We start from the raw sequence: 19,739 nt of genomic DNA on the forward strand, positions 1-19,739 counted from the left end.
TTAAATTCGGATTCATACTTTTTTTTTTGTTAATTTTAGTATTTATTTCAGGGTTCCAGGTAGTTTATTTATTTATTCGGATTTTAGTAATAAAAAAAAAAAAAAAACCATTTATACCCGATACCCGATTGCATCCGAGGAGAGCACGTTGCTGTACACGCCTCTTCCGACACGTGCACAGCCCTAGGCATCTCTTCCGCCAATCAGGGTCCTTACACAGCGTATGAAGACCCATTCCACCCACCCACCCATAGTCAGGCCCCCACCCTGCAGATAGGGTGGCCAATTAGTATCTGCTGCAGGCACTGCCAATTATGCTTGCCAGATGGTGCCCAGTCAACCGGTGGCAGCACAGAATCTTGGTGCTGGTGTGCCAGTGGAATATCCTGCTGTGCCACCTGGGCGACCGAGTATTATATATTTTTAAATAGGGAGGTGCTTTCCTGTTTCAGAGTAGTCTGCCCTCAACCCTGAACACCTTTGGGATGAACTGGAACAACTGGAACTTTTTTTGATTAATAGGCACAAATTACTATAGACACACACCAACAGGTTAAAACATACATTTTTCCAACTGTGCCAACTTTTTAAATTTGGATTTGGACTTTTTTTTTTTTGTAAGGGTTCAGGTAGTTGTAGTGTTTAATAAGGATCTACGTCCTATAGCGGAAGCACACCCTGGTGTAATTCGTTTGTGAGTATTGATACGTTGTTGGAAAAAGAAAGTAAAAAGGAAGTTCAGCTAATAGATACCTCTGTGTGTGGTCGTGGTTATTTCTTATATGTAGTTGTAAAACACAACAAATTGGCGACGAGTTATTTATGACAAGTCAAGTCAGAAAGAAAAGAGAGAGAGAGAAAAATAAATGCGAAGTAGCACTGGAGGAAAATCAAAAGGATATTTTCATCGGAAAATAGGTGAGTTTGATGGTGCCAATGAAGACTGGGAAGCGTATATTGAAAGAGTGGAATTGTATTGTGATGCCAATGATGTGGAAGAAGAAAAGAAAGTTTCCGTTCTCCTCAGTCTGATGGGAGCTAAATCATACAATCTCCTACGCAACCTAGTTAGCCCAGACAAACCATCCAACAAGACATTCGACGACATTGTTAAAATTTTACAAAACCACTTAAACCCCAAACCTCTAGTAATAGCAGAAAGGTTCCGATTTCATAAAAGAAATCAAGCAACGGATGAAAGCATATGTGATTATATGGCTGAACTGCGCAAACTTTCACAAAATTGTGATTTCAAAGAGGGACTTTCTGATGCATTAAGAGACAGACTGGTATGTGGCATGCATTGCCCAAGCACACAAAAAAGGACAAAGCACTGGCTATTGCTATTTCAATAGAAACAGCTGCTAAGGATGCATCAGAGCTACAAAAGAAAAGTGTAGAAACAGAAATGCACAAAATGTCTATAAATAATGCAAAAAGACAGAAATGTTACAGATGTGGCAAATCTTCCCATGATGCAAATGACTGTTGGTTTAAAGACGAGACCTGCAGAAAATGCCACAAGCAAGGCCACATTGAAAGAGCATGTAAAAGTGACAAAAAGCACAGCCAAAAAGAAAAACTTGAAAAAAATAGAAATTTCAAGCAGAAGGCAAAATACATGCACAAAGTGACAGAATGTGAAAAATCAGATAACACAGATACCGATGAAGATGACTTAGCATGTTTAGAGCTACATAACATAACATAACAGAAACAGACCGGAAAATAATATGGATAACAACAGATGTGTCTGGAGTAAAACTGAAATTGGAGCTGGACACGGGCTCAGCCTTGTCTATAATTTCTGAAGCCGATTACAAAAAGCTGTTTTCCAAGCTACCATTAGAAAAGACCTCGTTGATGTTAAAGACATACACTGGCGAGGAAGTGTCTCCTAAAGGAAAACTTAAAGTGGACGTGACTCATGGTAACAAGACACACCAGTTAGAGCTTTATGTCTTAAAAAGTGGAGGACCTGCTCTTTTGGGGCGCGAGTGGCTAAGAAAAATCCAAATAGACTGGCATGAAATTAAGGCCCTCAGCATATGTATGCATTGCGTCAAAAAATGGACACAGAACTTCAGAGCCTGGAGGCATCTGGAATCCTCTCAAAGGTTGACTGGAGCGACTGGGCCACACCAATCGTGATAAAGAAAGGAAAAAGTGGAGGTGTTCGAATATGCTGCGATTTCAAAGTGAGCTTAAACCCAGTGCTGCGTACCGTACAGTACCCTTTGCCACGTATTGAGGACATCTTCTCTTCACTAGCTGGAGGTGAGAAGTTTTCAAAAATCGACTTGTCTCAGGCCTATCTTCAGATGGAAGTGGAGGAGTCAAGTAGGAAGTTTTTAACCATCAACACGCATAAGGGGCTGTACCAGTATAACCGGCTTGTGTTTGGTGTCGCATCAGCGCCTGCCATCTGGCAAAGTACTTCAGGATATACCAGGAACGCAATGCTATCTTGATGATATACTGGTGACAGGAAAGAATTATACAGATCATCTTCAAAACCTCAGCAAAGTGCTCGAAAGACTCAGTGATTACGGCCTACGGGCGAAAAGAGAAAAATGCGAGTTCTTCAAGAGTGAAATATCATACTGTGGCCATGTCATTGATAAATTCGGCTTACGCAAATCGCAAGAGAAAGTTGAGGCAGTGCTAAAGGCACCCAGGCCAGAAAACGTGTCCCAGCTAAGATCATACTTAGGTCTTGTCAACTATTATCACAAGTTCCTCCCAAACCTTGCCTCAGTTTTACACCCGCTGAACAAACTGCTACAGATAGGAACCAAATGGGAGTGGTCTGAAAGATGTAATAAGGCATTTAAGGAAACAAAAAGTCTGATAACTTCAGATGAACTGCTCACACATTATGATCCATCACGGCCCATCCGCCTGGCATGTGATGCGTCTCCGTACGGTATTGGTGCCGTTTTGTCACACACTATGGCTGATGGATCTGAGAGTCCAATTGCATTCGCTTCAAGGTCTCTAACAAGCGCCGAGTGTAATAATGCACAAATCGATCGAGAGGCCCTTAGCCTTGTGTGGGACATAAAGAAGTTTCACCATTAACTTCATTGGCAAAGATTCACATTAGTGACAGACCATCAGCCTTTGGTATCCATCTTTAACCCCCGGAAAGGAATTCCTGTCATGTCAGCCACCCGACTGCAACGATGGGCATTGTTCCTTGGGGTGCACTCATACGACATTGAGTTTAAGGGTACAAAGCAACATAGTAATGCTGACGGCTTATCACGCCTGCCGCTGCTGACGACTGAGGAAGAAAAGACTACTGCGCTAGATCCAGCGGATGTGTTTCACACAACACTAGTGGAACAGCTTCCAGTGACTAGTGCTGAGATTCAGAGAGAAACACGGAATGATCCTACAATATCCAAAGTGAATGACATCACGGTACAAGGTTGGCCTGCACATGGAAATACCATGTTTCCTGACTTTTCTGCAAGGCGTGGTCAACTTTCTGTTTGCCAGGGAACCCTACTGTGTGGATCACGCATAGTAGTGCCCTCCAAGCTTCGCACTAGAGTACTGGAAAATCTACATGAAGGTCACCTTGGCACAGTAAAAATGAAAAGCCTAGCCCGTTGTTACGTATGGTGGCCGGGAATAGACAGACAGATTGAGGACATCACTAAGACCTGTCCAGGATGCCACAGCATTCAGAACGCACCCCCACAGGCACCCTTACACCCGTGGGAGTGGCCGTCTACACCATGGCAGAGCGTGCATATTGATTTTGCTGCACCATTCATGAACTCCATGTTTTTAATAGCTGTGGACGCCCACTCAAAATGGCCAGAGGTCATGCGAATGAAATCCACAACCACAGAAAAGACTGTACTGAGAAACATCTTTTCCAGAAATGGTCTGCCTGAACAAATTGTGAGCGACAATGGCCCACAGTTCAACGGTCCAGAGTTTAAACTTTTCATGAAAAAGAATGGCATTAAGCACTTCAAGTCAGCACCACACCATCCTGCAACCAACGGCTTAGCCGAACGGTTTGTTCAATTCTTTAAAAGGTCAATTAAAGCCTTGGAAAAGGAAAACATCTCTCTTCAGCATAAAGTGGACAATTTCCTTTTTGTGTAACAACCAATCAAGCTCCAGCAATGCTGTTTATGAAAAGAACTGTGAGATCTCGCATTGACCTCCTGAAGCCTAATTTATGGAGGGAAGTGCAGAATAAACAGTTCAGCATGTTGCCAAGTGAGGCAACAAGAACTTTTGATGTTGGACAGGAAGTTCTGGCATGTGATTATTGAAAAAACAAATGGACACCAGGAAGGATTGTCACAAGAAATGGTCCACTAAAGTACGAGGTGGACATTGGGGAGCAAACTACGTCATGTGGATCAGCTGCTGAATGCTCAACCAAACATCACCCCCGAGTTGCGTACGTCAAAGCCCCAGGACACAGTGAGTTCACCTGACCTACCCAGTCCTGTCCATGACACCTCAAAAGGGATGATACCAGCAAAGGAAAGTTTGCCCGCAGAAGAGAAAAGTTCCAAGGCGTTACCCAGAAAGAAACGGGGCACCACCTAAAAGACTGAACTTATAATGGACTGTTTTATGGACTGTCTTATTCAGGCCTACAGGTGGCTGTAATAAAGTTATGGACTGTTTAATTTCAAATGTGACCTGTAAAGCAAAATGTTTGTTGTATTTTTAAGCATTGCAACAAGTTGCTAAACAAGTTAATTATTTCGATGTGTGATATCAATCTAAAAGGGGAGGAGTGTAGTGTTTAATAAGGATCTACTTCCTAGTGGAAGCACACACTGGTGTAATTCGTTTGTGAGTATTGATACGTTGTTGGAAAAAGAATGTAAAAAGGAAGTTCAGCTAATAGATACCTCTGTGTGTGTTCGTGGTTATTTTTTATATGTAGTTGTAAAACACAACAGTAGTTTATACAGTTTAGTTTATACAACTAGTTTACACAAGATTCACCAGTTCAAGTTTTTAATGTCAAACACAGTCATGGACGATTTTGTATCTCCAATTCATCTCACTTGCATGTCTTTGTACTCACTCACTCAATTTCTTAACCTCTTATCCAGTCAGGATCGCAGGGGAGTGCTGGAGCCTATCCCAGCTTTTCAATGGGCGCAAGGCACACAGTAACACCCTGGACAGGGCGCCAGTCCATCGCAGGGCAAACACGAACACATACACACACCCATTCACCTATAGGGCAATTCAGTGTCTCCAATTAACCTGACTGCATGTTTTTGGACTATGGGAGGAAACAGGAGCTCCCGGAGAACGCAGAGAACATGCAAACTCCACACTCAAAGGACCTGGACCGCTTCACCTGGGAACCAAACCCAGGACCTTCTTGAGGTAGATATTTAAAGTTGGAAAATTGTTTTGCTTTTGTAATAAATCAGAGGCAAACCGTATTTTTTCAAGAGGTGTAAACCACAGGCCCTTTCCCCCCCCTTTTAGTTCTATAAATGTGTAAGCTGCTTTTTAGTAGCACCAAATTGTATGAAATTCTATTGCAAGCAATTGTAATGAAAAGCATTGACCTAAATTTAAGTACATGCAATATACAGGCATGTTCACACAGACTTATAGCCTACACTGTATACACAGGGCTTTTGTTATCAGTGGGATGTAAATGAGATGTGAAACTGTAAACAGTTTCCTGTCAATCAGAAAATCACAAACATAAATTCTTAGCAAGATAAGAGACAGAGCAACAACCAAACAATCCAAGTCGAAGAGGGAGGTGTACGTTCCTTATATACAGTATATTTCCTTATATACAGTAGGTAGCCCTAATAAAACAAACTGATTATCTGATATCATGTTTTCTTTACCACACATGTATCACTTTGCTATAAAAACACACTATATGGACAAAGGTATTGGGACACCCCTTTCTAATTTTGAAATTCGTGTGTTTCTGCCACAGCAATTGATAACAAATGTAATAAATCAATAATATATAGGAAATTATATGCTTCAAACTTTGCACCAACAGTTTAGCGTTTAGGCCCTTTCCTGTTCCAGTATGACATGAAGAAAAGCTTAATTTAAAGAAACTCCACTGGCCTACCCAGAGCCCTGACAACACAGAGAAGAATATGCAGCTTCCGTCTTGTATTTCATCTACAATAAGTGCCTAATCTTAAGATTAAAATAATGGTGGGTCTGTTACTACCTACAAACTTTGGGCACAAGTTGTAAATACACCATGGACAGGACACCAGTCCATCACTGGGCACCACACACTCAACCAATTGTTTAATCACTCATATCTAGTGGAACATTCAAAACAGCTAATTCACATTTTGTATTAGTATTTGGGGGAAAAAACGGGGAAAATTAAGCTTTTTGGAGGAAGAAAGCAGATTATTTCAAGAACTATTTAACTTTACATTATTAAGACATTAGCATTTTCTGCATTTAGCAGACGCTTTTATCCAAAGCAACTTGGAGTACAGTAACAGTATACAGTCTAAGCAATTAAAGGTTAAGGGTCTTGCTCAAAGGCCCAACAGTGGCAACCTGGCAGTGGTGGAGCTTGAACCAGCAATTTATTGATTACTAGTCCAGTACTTAAACGGGCGGCATGGTGGCTAAGTGGGTAGCACTGTTGCCTCACAGCAAGAAGGTCCTCAGTTCGATCCCCAGGCGGGACGGTCCGGGTCCTTTCTGTGCAGAGTTTGCATGTTCTCCCCGTGTCTGCGTGGGTTTTCTCCGGGTGCTACGGTTTCCTCCCACAGTCCAAAGACATGCAGCCAGGCTAACTGGAGAGACTGAATTGTCCTATAGATACCTAGTCGCTAGGATGCATAAACCAGTGCATTGTAGTGCCGCTCCCAAACCCGGATAAATAGGGAGGGTTGTGTCAGAAAGGGCATCCGGTGTAAAAACTGTGCCAATACGGATCACGATCAGCCGGCGATCCCTAACGGGAGCAACCGAAGGAAATAGATAGATAGTCCAGTACCTAAACCAGTGAGCTATGACTGCCCTACTGCCCTAAAGACAAGCTCCTTTCATGGCCTTCACAATCACCTAATATATATACAGTAGTACAGAAGTGGAATGGGAATTTTCTAGACTTGTTTAAGATAAAAATACAACAAAAAAATATTCTCATTCATTGCTCAATAAAATTGATGAATTACTTGTTTCTGATAATTTAACCACCACGTGTACAAGATCATCTATGTTAAAATAAAATAAACAGGTTATTGAAACCCCCCGAAAGCCAGTGGCTCGGATTTACCTGACGTCAGTAGCAGTTAGGAGTGTATCGCTGTCTATGGCAGGGTAGGTGGTGACGATCTTGTTTAGGTTAATAGTGGACTTGTCCTCAGATATGGAGATGACTTTGACACTGGGTTGGAAACGAGGACCTTCAGGCACATTTACCACGTTGACCTTGATGGGGTAGCTTTTAGCCTCTTTGACCACCACAGACGAGTGATATTCTGCTTTGTTAGAAACCACCACTTTCAGATTGGCAGTTTTCTGCTGCTCGTAGTCAAATTCCTTTCACACACCGAACAAAAACACAATTATTATTCGGCAATAAGTATTTTCCAACCATTTAATAACAGAAACAGAACAGTTGCAGAAGTGACACGGCCCCTTGTAGCTAAACCTTTGATTGGCAAAAAAAAAAAACCTGTTATTAATTAAGCCCTGTGTTTTACTTTTACTTATGTCCTGTCCAGGGTATTCATGCGTTGTGCACAAACCTGCCGCAGGCCTGACCTGTCACAAATTCAGCCCCTCTGTGCTGCCAGAGCATGTTTAATGTGTAGGTGCCACGCCCTTGTCTCTGGGGGCACATGTTGGAAGTGGTTTGTTTTAAGTCTCAAGCCAACGCCCCCTCATCATGATTGGGCAATGAAACTAATGATCCACAGCTGCTCCTTGTTTCAGGTTCATGTAGTGGTTTCGTTGTCATGTCATGATTTTGCTATTAATGCATTATGTTTATTCTCTTTTTTGGTTTAGTCTTGTTCATGTTGTGATCGTTTAGTTCATTTTTAGCATTAGCATTGTTCATGTGTGTTGATATTAGCATTAGCAGTTAGCATAGGTCATGCGTTTGTGTGTCTTGTCTTGTCCAAACCTGGCTTGTGTCTTTTGTTAATATTAAACGTTTTGTTATTTGTTTGTCTCTGCGTGTGTGTCCGCCCCCCTCTTGTCACACCATAGCCCATTCGTTACATGACCAGGATAAAGCAGTTAATGAAAATGAATTGAAATAGACAAAAATACCAAGAATTTGAAACTCAGATAAATGTTTTAAAGAATTCACTTTTGTACTGTAACTGTTATGCTGATTAAATGATTTGGAATGACAGAAACTGTATTAAATATGAGAAAAATGCTAAATAAAAGCTCTTTTTTTTTTACTAGTGAACTCAGACTTTTGGACTCCACTGTAGTTTGAGAAGGTTTTCCTTGCCATTGTTGCTCTAGATTTGTTTATTAGGGGGTTTGGACCCTGAATCTCTGAAAAGCTGCTCTATTAAAGTTCTGTACAAATAAATTTAACTTGATGTAACTCGAGTTCTCAGTAGAGAAATTGCCGAAGTACTTAAGTAGCTAAATTTACAGTAGTTTAGACAGGTAAAAGTATGGATGTTGTTCTAAGCGCTTTATTTAAGAAATAAAAGCTAATATGTGGACTAACTCACCTTGACAACCATCAGGATACCCTCATTGGTTTCGGGGTCCGTGGTAATATTGAAGTAACCGGCCTCATTCCCAGAGATGATCTTATAAACAGCATTCCAGTTGTCTGTGTGGATAAGATCGCCGTCTGTGGTCTTGATCCGGAGAATTTCCACGTTTGCTCTGTTTTCTGTCACTTCGGCTTCATACTGCAAACACACCCAGGTATTAATGCTTGTTTTGTAACAGTACATTCATTCTAAAATGTTATCTTTTAGTAGCAGTGTGCTTTACTCAGTGCTCTAGCTGATGCTTTGTTTTGATAGCTGCGATTATTTTATTCCAGGTTTTCATTTGTTGTTCTTCTTTTACATATAATAATAATAATAATAAGAATACATTTTATTTATAACGCACTTTACATTTGAAAACAAATCTCAAAGTGCTACAGAAAAAGGGTAATATAAAAAAACATGAAATATAAAACAAATATAAACATAGCATTATGAGACATACATCAATACATACATACAATCAGCGGTTATCTAACAGTCATAACATCTGTTAAAAAGAAACGTTTTTAGACCCTTTTTAAAACTCTCAATCGTCTGTGGTGCCCTCAGATGGTCGGGGAGGGCATTCCATAGACGAGGAGCAGCAGAACAGAAAGCCCGATCACCCATGGTGCTTAGTTTAGTTCTGGGAATGTGGAGAAGATTTGATTTTGCAGAACGGAGCGATCGCGATGAAATTTTAGGGGTAAGAAGTTCTTTCATGTAGGGTTGGTGCATTTCCATAGATGCACTGATATGTAAGGAGAGAAATTTTATATTCTATCCTTGCAGAGACAGGGAGCCAGTGGAGTGAATGAAGGATAGTTGTAATGTGCTCGTGTTTCCGTACTCTCAGCAGGATCCGTGCAGCACTATTCTGGATATACTGTAATCTCTGGAGACTCTTGGTAGAAATCCCGATGAGAAGTGCATTTCAGTAATCCAGCCTGGAGGAAACAAAAGCGTGAACCAGCTTTTCAGCATCTGAGACGGTGATGATAGGACGAAGTTTGGCAATGTTTCTGAGATGATGAAAGGAGGTCTTGCATAGATGTTTAATATTGGCTTCAAAAGTTAGTTGAGGGTCGAATTTTATGCCAAGATTGATAACCGTTGAAGAGGGAGAAATAGTTGTTGTTGTTTGTTTGTTTATTAGGATTTTAACGTCATGTTTTACACTTTGGATACATTCATGACAGGAACGGTAGTTACTCATTACACAAGGTTTATCAGTTCACAAGTTTTATATCAAGCACAGTCTTGGACAATTTTAGTATCTTCAATTCACCTCACTAGCATGTCTTTGGACTGTGGGAGGAAACCGGAGCACCCGGAGTAAACCCACGCAGACACGGGGAGAACATGCAAACTCCACACAGAAAGGACCCGGACCGCCCCACCTGGTGTTCGAACCCAGGACCTTCTTGCTGTGAGGCGACAGTGCTACCCACTAAGCCACCGTGCCGCCCTGAGAAATAGTATGACCAGCCAGTGTAATACTGGTTATAGGGGATGACTGGGTCTAGAGTGAGGTGCCAACCAACATCACTATTTAGCTGAAGAAAGTTGTGTTTCATCCACAAACTTATCTCCTCCAGGCAGGCAGAGAGTACTGAAAGAGATGCTGATGAAGATGATGATGCGGGAGCAGCAGAATGGAGGGAATTTGAGTCAATTTTCATGTAAAGTTGTATATCATCAGCATAGCAGTGAAATAAAACTCCATAGCGCTTTATAATTTGGCCAAGGGGAAGCATGTATAGGGTGAAAAGGACTGACCCCTGGGGGACTCCGCATGTCACATCATATGATTGGGACCTTGCATTTCCAATAAAGATGTACTCTGTTCTGTCAGTAAGATAGGACTGAAACCAAGCCAGAGCAGCATCAGTGAGTCCAATGGTGTGGTATAACCGGCGTAAGAGCATACCATGGTCAATGGTGTCAAATGCTGCCGATAAATCAAGTAGGACAAGCAGAAAAGGTGAGCCAGCATCAGCCATCATCAGAAGGTCATTGGTAACTTTAACCAAGGCCGTTTCTGTGCTATGAGCAGAGCGGAAACCAGACTGAAAGATGGAGATAAGTGTCAACTACTTTTTCCAATACCTTAGAGAGAAAAGGAAGATTGGAGATAGGCCTATAATTTGCCAAAACTTCAGGATCAAGTGCTGGTTTTTTTAGAAGTGGTCTAATTATGGCAGTTTTTAGAGAAGGTGGAACATAGCCAGCTTGGAGGGAGTAATTTACTACAGTTGTAATCAGAGGACTTATAGTAACGGTGTGCACTTTTACTAGAGCAGTAGGAAAGGGGTCCAGGGCACAGGTGGAGGATTTCATCTTCCTGATAATGTCTTCAATCTGTTGTTGTGAGACTTCTGGGAAACAGTTAAGGGGCTGGGAAACCTCTGCCTGTGTATAAAAAAAGAGTCTGCACTTGTAGAGAGTTGGTGCTAGAGAGATCAGAGCGGATTGAGTCAATTTTTGTTTTGAAATAAGTCATAAAGTTATAACAGCGCTCTTCTGTAGCTGTAGTAATTGAGGGGACCTGTGGGTTGAGGAGATGATTAATAGTGGAGAATAACTGTTTAGACTAACTGGACTGTTGTTAATGATGCTTGAATAAAATTGTGAGCGAGGGGACCTTGAGTATGCCTTCTGATGTTCCCGATAGGCCAACTTGTGGACGGTGAGACCGGAGGCTTTGTAGCAGCGCTCGAGGGCACGCCCAGCTGTCTTCATTTTCTGTAGTTCATTAGTGAACCAGGGGGCTGAGCCAGAGAAGGTGACTGTCTTGGTTTTAACAGGGGCATGGAGATCCAAAATGTTGCTTAGTGTGCTATTATAGAAATCCACTGCATCACTGACTGATGTAAAGTTTCCAGGAGGATTTGAATGAAGAAGATGCTGTAGATCAGCTGTCATGGTTTCTTGGTTAATATTTTTCAAATTCCTAAAACAAATTTGGCGTTTGGGCCTAAGGAGAGGTGCAAGAAATGGCAGATCCATAGACACCACCTTATGATCGGACACACCCAGATCAAAAACAGATAGTCTGCTGACAGTGGTGGTACCAGTAATAACTAAATCAAGAGTGTGCCCCGTAGTATGCGTGGGGACATTAACAAGCTGCTTGAGATTAAAACAGTCAATTGTTTGCAGAAATTCAACTACTGAGCAACATGAGGGTGTGTCAACATGCATGTTAAAGTCCCCTAGTATTATAATGTTGGCAGAAGAAGTGCAGAATGATGAGAGAAGGTTGTACATCTCAGAGAAGAAAGAATGGTTATATTTAGGAGGGAAATGGTTATATTTATATCACAGGGAAAGGGGGTTTACATCTGAATGCCAAACATTCAAAAGAAGACAGCTCGGGTAGAGGCAAAGTAAACAGATCCAAATCACTCCGGTAGATAACAGCCAGGCCACCACCATGACCAGTGCTACGGGCTTTCTGAAGATAACAATAGCCAGGAGGACACGTCTCATTTAAAACAGAAAAAACCTCTGGTTGATGCCAGGTTTCTGTGAGACACATTAAATCCAGATATTTGTCCAGGATATGGTCGTGTATGAAATGAGATTTGTTTGTTAATGATTGTACATTAAACAGTTCAATTTTGGAATTAGATGATGCAGTGAATCTCGGTAATCCACTCCGCGTTTCCCATCCCACTCCGTGGACAGCGTTGTCATGGAGACTACACCGCTACTAGTGTGCAAGGCAGCAGCGCTCTGATGACGTGTTTGCAGAGCGACAGTGCGCACAGCTGACCAGAAGGATGGAATAGCATTACCGTTTCGAAAATAAACAAGCTTTCTCCGGGAGCCCCTGTGAATATAACGAGGCCGGCGAAGGAGTCCAAGCTGTTTGATGACTAGAATACACGATGGTGTAGTGCAATTGTTGAACTTCATCAGCTGGTCAACGGAATAGTTCAACATTGTGCCGATCCCAGGAATCAGCCGGCAGGCAGAGCCCAGACTTGATACAATGTATTCGAGATCCCAGCTATGGTGTTCAGCGTGTGTTTTTACTGCTGCGCATTTCATCTGTTCTTCTTTATATCATCTTTAAGGCTAGCTAATGGGTGACTGTACCAAGAACTACTTACACATAAAACAGATCCAACAGACTGAGTAAAGATGGAACTATATTTACACTAGACATTTATTGCTATTTTATTCATGTATTTTCTCCCTTTCTCTTCCAGTTTAGTATTGCCAATTAGACCCCACTGCTAGGGACCCTGATCGATGCTCCCTCTGACGTGTGCACAGTTCACTGACCCCTTCTTATTCGTCTATACTTCAGTTTGTCTTTATTTACAGGTTAAATGTCCTTCACTATCTAGTATCATAGTTGAGTTCATATATTAGGTTACTGCTGTTTACAGTATTAAAATCCTACTGGGGCGGTCAGGCGGCACAGCGGTAAACAGATGCTAGCACACCAGAGCTGACATTTAAAACTCGTCGGTTCTAAACTCAGCTCTGCCATCCTGTTGGACTGGTCACCTACACGAACAACGATTGGCTGTCGTTCATCCAGGGTGAGAGCTGGATAGGGACTCTCTCATAACTGAGGCAATTACAACCTCTGCTGGCGGATTGATAGGGCAGTTGTAGTCTAGTAATTAAGGTACTGGACTAGTAATCATAAAGTATCTGGTTCAAACTCCAGCACTGCTAGGTTTCTGCTGTTGGGCCCTTGAGCAAGGCCCTTAACCTTGATTGCCCAGACTGTACACTGCCACAATACTGTAAGTCGCTTTGTAAATGATTGATGGTGCCTGCACGGGGTCGAGGAATAACGCCTTGATCAGGGTCTCTGTACTGAACTCGTCTAGTGCAGGTAAAAAGATGCAGTCGGCTACTGCACACGTGTCGGAGGGCGTGTGTCAATTTCGCTCTCCTCAATAAGGGCAAGGATCGGCATCAGTAGAGAGGAAGCATAATGCAATTGGGTAATTGGATGTGCTAAAAGTCGGGAGAAAAAAGTCCTACCTGAGACGTTTTTAAAGAACCAAATACATCACCCAAAAGTCCTGCACTGCTGCTGTATAAGAACATAAGTAAGCAGTAAAATTCTTACAGACTCCTTTTCCAGCACAGGGACGTTGTCATTGACATCAAGAATGTTGATATACACGGTGCCCATTCCTGTGTTTGTGGTCGGTCCGGACGTTCCATTCATATCTGTACCAGTGATTATCAGCGTGTACCTGTCTTGTACCTGTGAAACAAAAGACAACAGACATAAAGATTACACTTAAAGATGCACCGATGAACATTTAATTGATCTTATTATTGCGAATAGCTTGGAAATATCTACAGAGCAAAATAAAAAGAGACATTTTACGCAGGAATAATTAAGAATGAGAAGCCTGTAATTCACTGAAATTCTTTTTCCACATATCTTAGCTTGTTTGGAAGCTGGGGTCAGAACGCAGGGTCAGCCATCGTACGACACTCCAGGAGGAGACAGGGTTAGGGGCCTTGCACAGGGACCCACTAGTGAATTTAAACCTTTTTACCATGTTTGAATATGGCTGAGTATGCCACAAAGGTAAATTTAATTACAGAATTTAATCTACATCACCAATTTAATTATGTGAATTGATGCTTTAGTTCATTCAAGTGGGTTTCTGTAACATTCCACTATGCTTCATTTCCTGCCTCTAAAAGAACCTAAAGATCTGATAATGAAATGTCATAAAGTCATGAAAATGCTTAAATTGTTAAAAAAAAATCATCTGAGAGTATAAGAGTCATATAACAGTCCCTGAGACTAATCGCTGATGTTAAGTCACTGCACAGTGACAGATGCCTCACCTCTCTGTCCAGGGTGTTCATTGTAACGTAAATATGTCCTGTTTTACTGTTGATGTGAAACATCCTTCCTGCTGGAATCTGCTCGATTATCTTGTAGAAAATCTGTGAACGAAGTGTTCCTTCTTCATCATCGTCAGTTGCTGTGAAGTTAATCACGTAGTGGTCTGAAAAAATAATTTTTTTTAAACTGAGACAGATTCATGAGAGTTTTTTATTAACCACTAAATCATGACTCTACTGAACTGAGAACTGAATTCGACTTTTCCTTGAGCACATAATGAGGTCCTTATAGCGGTGGTCTTTTTGACAGGTTTGGTGTGAATTTCCTCTAGCGGACTGACCTTAACCCCACTAAAAACCTTTGGGATGAACTTGTAGGTCAATTACAGGCCTGAGGCCGAATTCATAAATATTCCTAGTGCAAAGACGTGCTCCATGTGAACAAATTCTAAGAAGGTTTTCCATCAGTTACACCTTAAGTTAAAAGTAGACATTAGTACAGATAAAAGTTATTCATAAAGGGAGCTTAGGTGGCGTAGCGGTAAAACACACTAGCACACCAGATCTGAGATTTCGAACACGTCTTTCGAATCTCAGATCTGCCATCTGGCTGGGCGGCTATATAAACAATGATTGGCTGTTGTTCATACAGGGTGGGAAAGCCGGACCAGGGACTCCTTATGTACATTTACATTTTTAGCATTTAGCAGACGCTTTTATCCAAAGCGACTTACACAATGAACTGAACACGATGAGCAATTGAGGGTTAAGGGCCTTGCTCAGGGACCCAACAGTGGCAACTTGGTGGTGGCGGGGCTTGAACCGGCAACCTTCTGTTTACTAGTCCTTTTGTTTACTAGTGTTTACTAAGGTCTAGTAAACCTTCTGTTTACCTTAACCACTGAGCTATCACTGCCCTAGGCGGTGCATTATGCATCCTCATAACTGATGCAGTTACGGCCTCTACTGGCTGATAATAATACTGCGTCGTATAGGGTGTGGCTCTTTGTGCACAAGGCTGATCCACATATGAACTCGCCTCCTTCTTAAGCAGAGGACAAAATAACAGAAATATGAAGAAGAAGAGAGAAGAAGAATTCTTTTAATAAAACGCTACAGATTCAATCACACAGGAATAATGTTTGTCATCACAACTTTAAGATATCTGGAAAATGGGAACATGCAATAATGCAGCAGTGATGACTGGGGTCTGTCACCACTTTTCATCATCACAGTGATCACGCAAACAATTACAGAAGTTCATATCATGTCATCATTTATTTTGTTTCTACTGGACATGCACACCTTGCAGCAATCACAGTAACTTCATTCATTCATTCATTCATTGTCTGTTTTACCACCACTTTGTCCTGGTCAGTGTCGCAGTGGGTCTAATTTATTGGGCAAATTTCAAATAGACCTAAAATGCAGTAATTTCCCAGAAAGAAATACAACTGGACTGAACTGAGCAGCCTGGTATCAAGGTTTCAGACAAGGCAGGTTTGTCACGCTGAGGAGCTGGCAAGTCTAAGAGAGACAAACCGTGATTTATAGAAAAACTCCCACCTGTGGTAAATTAATGTGCCTCTGAGTCCCCTCGACTGGCCATAATGGCAACACAGAAGGCAACACAACATCAAATAGATCCTTTTATTTATTCATTCATAAATCCTTTTATTCATTGCTGCTTTATCTCCAGTTTATCTTGGTCAGATAAAGTGGGCAAATATCAACTGTATTAAAAACAAAAATGACCAGCATGGTAAACAAACTGTAAATGAAGCAAATAAATGTGTGTGTGTACGTGTGTGTGATTAGGGTAATACAAATTAAAAACCCTTTTGTTCATGGGGTGACAACCAATCACTGAGAAAAAATGTTTGTCTTTTCCTTGTTCTGAGTTGCGCAATCGCTATTAAGCTAAAACTCCCGGCAATAAGTTTTTAAGCGTAGTTAGCAGCTCTCTTGATGGATTCATGAATACGATAACTGGTCTTTTTCTCCAACATCAGTGAAAAAAGCAAAATGAGGCTTCACAAGGATGATTTGGGTGTTGCATAACTTTGGCCCCTACATCAAGTTTAGCTTATAAAAAGACTATAAAAAGACTTACCTTTGTGTAATAATGCTTGAATTCTATGGGTGTGTTCAAAAACCTAGTGCGTCTCTACATGGACAGCATTTTACGTCATCCTACGCTCCCTCATTTGAGAAGAAGGCTGTTCGAATTCTTAGATATCTTAAATACTCCCTACAAAAGCATCTTAAATCTGAATGGTATTTTGACAGAATAACAAGGGAGCATCTGATCCTGCCTTACCAGTGAAGGCAATCCCAGCATTCAGTGCGGCACAACTTTTCTCACAGACAAATAAAAAATATGGCAAAGGGTGCAGAGCAACTAACGAACTTCTTTTCACATGTACATAAATCAGCAAATTTAGCGCATTGTGCCACCTCATCCCATTGGTCTGGATGGCATGAGGCTAACTGTGTTAGCTTAGTTAGCAAAAAATGATGGAATCGCTGTCTAAGTAGCGTGTTCAAATAACCTGCCTTATGAGTCGAAGACTTATTAGAATCCTCTCTGCTGAGGCAGCTGCCCATGTAGGCAGTAAGACAGCAAGGCAGCTCACTAGGTTTTTGAACACACCCACTGTCCAAAATCATTCAATACACAAATATGCAATAACAAAGTCAATTAGAGAAGGGGCACTGACTTTCTCATAGCACGTTATTCTAAAAAAAGATAGCAAAATGCAAAATGTCTTAAAAGTGCTATTCAATGTGAAACCAAAAATCCATGTACCTCTCGGACTGAGTTCTTCAACGTCACCTGTTACCGAACTGTTAAACACGGGTGGACAGTCGTTCTCGTCTAAAACTTTGATTTTTAATTCGATGTCCTTCTCAACAAAGATGCCATTAAAAAGCTTGGCTCGGCCTTTGAGCTGCAACAAAATACACACAATGTTATTAAACATGCTGAAAAGAAAAAGCAAAATGATTAAGAAACACTGTCGGCATGTTGCTCAACTTATATATATATAAGTATTATTATTATTATTATTATTCATTAGAATACAAAACAGACACAATTGTCTGTGTAAGTGATGATGGAATACAAAAAGAGTAGTAGGGTCACATGGCTTAAAGGTGATTTGGTGACCTTCCTTGGTCAACGTGGGTGTCATGCAACTGCCAGAGGTAGACGGGGGAACTAAGCATGTCCAAACTGGGACAATACAACTTTTTACATCCTTACATACTTTAACCAAAAGGTATAATACTGATCATTTGTTTGTAACTGAACTTGCTTCATAACAAACACCAAACTAGTGACACATAAAACAAATAAATCCTAATTATTTCCTCTGGTTTATAACACAGGGTCCAAGAATGGTGGCTCGGTGGGTAGGACTGTCGCATCACAGCAAGAAGGTCCTGGGTTCAATTTCCAGGTGGGCGGTCCGGGTCCTTTCTGTGTGGAGTTTGCATGTTCTCCCTGTGTCTGTGTGGGTCTCCTCCGGGAGCTCCGGTTTCCTCCCACAGTACAAAGACTGGCAGTCAGGTTAATTGGAGATACTAAAAACTTGAACTGATGAATCTTGCGTAACCAATAATTACCTGTCCTGTCATGGATGTAACCAAAGTGTGTAAAACATGACGTTTAAATCCTAATACATAAATAGTCAACAAGTACAAGGTAAGATGGTAAGAAGTTTTAGCACAACATGCACTCACGAAGTAAATGGGAATTTCCTCTCTGTCCAGGATCTTGTTGACCTTGACTAATCCCGTCGTTCTGTTTACGGTGAAGACATTTACTGGTTCTTCATTTGCTCCAGGTCCCGTCAATAAGTATTCAACGATGTTCCTGTTCTCATGATCTGATCGAATCTGAAAACAACGATTACAGGTAAAAGTGTAGTTAATACATTTAAACAGGATCAAGTAAATGAACTTGGGTGCACATACAACATGTTTAAATCTGAAAGACATTTACAAACATGGTAAATAAACATGGTCAGTGTGTTCGGGTGGTGCAGCTCACTATCACTGGGATTTAGGGATACAGATGTACAGTACAATGAAATTCTTTCTTCGCATATCCCAGCTTGTTTTGTAAGCTAGGGTCAGAGCGCAGGGTCAGCCATCATACGGCGCCCCTGGAGCAGACAGGGTTAAGGGCCTTGCTCAAGGACCCAACAGTGGCTGCATAGCAGAGCCTGGATTTGAACCCCCAATCTTCTGGTTGATAGCCCAAAGCTCCACCCACTAGGCTACCACTGTTCTACCAGCCGGTCAGGTGTTATACAGAAATGATTGGCTATGTTTGAGATGAGGGATGGATTGGTGTCATGGTGGTGACTGCATTGCGCCCAGTGATTCCAGGGACCCGCTATGACCCAGACCAGGATAAAGAAATGGTAAAACATAAAAAATTAAATGATATAAACATGTACTTATCATTCTAGCACATGTTGAACTGCTCCTAGTTCCAGCCTTAATCTGACACCTCTGTTCCTCTACTTATATCTTCTTTTAACAGTGTATTGTAATAAGGTTTACTACGGATACATGTCTGTAAGTCATTCACAGCTATAATAACAATGAATTAAAACACAATCACACAAAGGAGCTGCTGCTTTTGCACATTAAAGCTGAACTCTTTGATCACTGAGACAAAACACTAAACAGGGGGGTTATTATTTATTGTTTTTACATTTTCAGCATTTAGTAGACGCTTTTATCCAAAGCGACTTACATTATACAGTCTAAGCAATCGAGGGTTAAGGGCCTTGCTCAAGGGCCCAACAGAGGCAACCTTCTGCTTACTAACCCAGTACTCTTAACGGCTAGGCTACAACTGCCTATGGAAATTTTTTTGAAGGTAAAGGATGCACTGGTGTCTGGCCAACCACATGGTCTTGATGGTGGGCAAAAGTTAGCATGGTACCTTGACTGACCTGTTAATACACAGCCCCCTATACAGAAAAGCTGGGTATGTCTCTCTCTTTGGTCAGGGTCACAGTGGGTCCATACACTTGTCCAGGGTTTCTACCTTTCGCCCAGTGAAATGTGACCCTGAATAAGATAGTAAAACAGATATCTCTCTTTCTCTCTCTCTTTCTGTGTGTGTGAGTGTGTGTGTGTGTGTGT

At 41.5% G+C, this 19,739-nt stretch overlaps 1 protein-coding gene across 1 annotated transcript in view; it reads right to left on the reverse strand.

Annotated features, from left to right (window-relative positions):
* LOC134311965 (desmoglein-2-like protein) overlaps positions 1-19,739 on the reverse strand; it is a 43,190-nt gene that overhangs the window by 21,532 nt on the left and 1,919 nt on the right. Inside the window, exons 3-8 of the mRNA XM_062993617.1 lie at positions 18,321-18,476; positions 17,386-17,527; positions 14,577-14,740; positions 13,837-13,977; positions 8,709-8,894; positions 7,283-7,548 (exon numbers count right to left, since the gene is read on the reverse strand). Coding sequence (XP_062849687.1) covers positions 7,283-7,548; positions 8,709-8,894; positions 13,837-13,977; positions 14,577-14,740; positions 17,386-17,527; positions 18,321-18,476 — 1,055 coding nt within the window. The remainder of the gene's footprint in view (positions 1-7,282; positions 7,549-8,708; positions 8,895-13,836; positions 13,978-14,576; positions 14,741-17,385; positions 17,528-18,320; positions 18,477-19,739) is intronic.

The sequence above is a fragment of the Trichomycterus rosablanca genome, chromosome 4 (genome assembly GCF_030014385.1).
Source record: "Trichomycterus rosablanca isolate fTriRos1 chromosome 4, fTriRos1.hap1, whole genome shotgun sequence".
Classification (NCBI taxonomy): domain Eukaryota; kingdom Metazoa; phylum Chordata; class Actinopteri; order Siluriformes; family Trichomycteridae; genus Trichomycterus; species Trichomycterus rosablanca.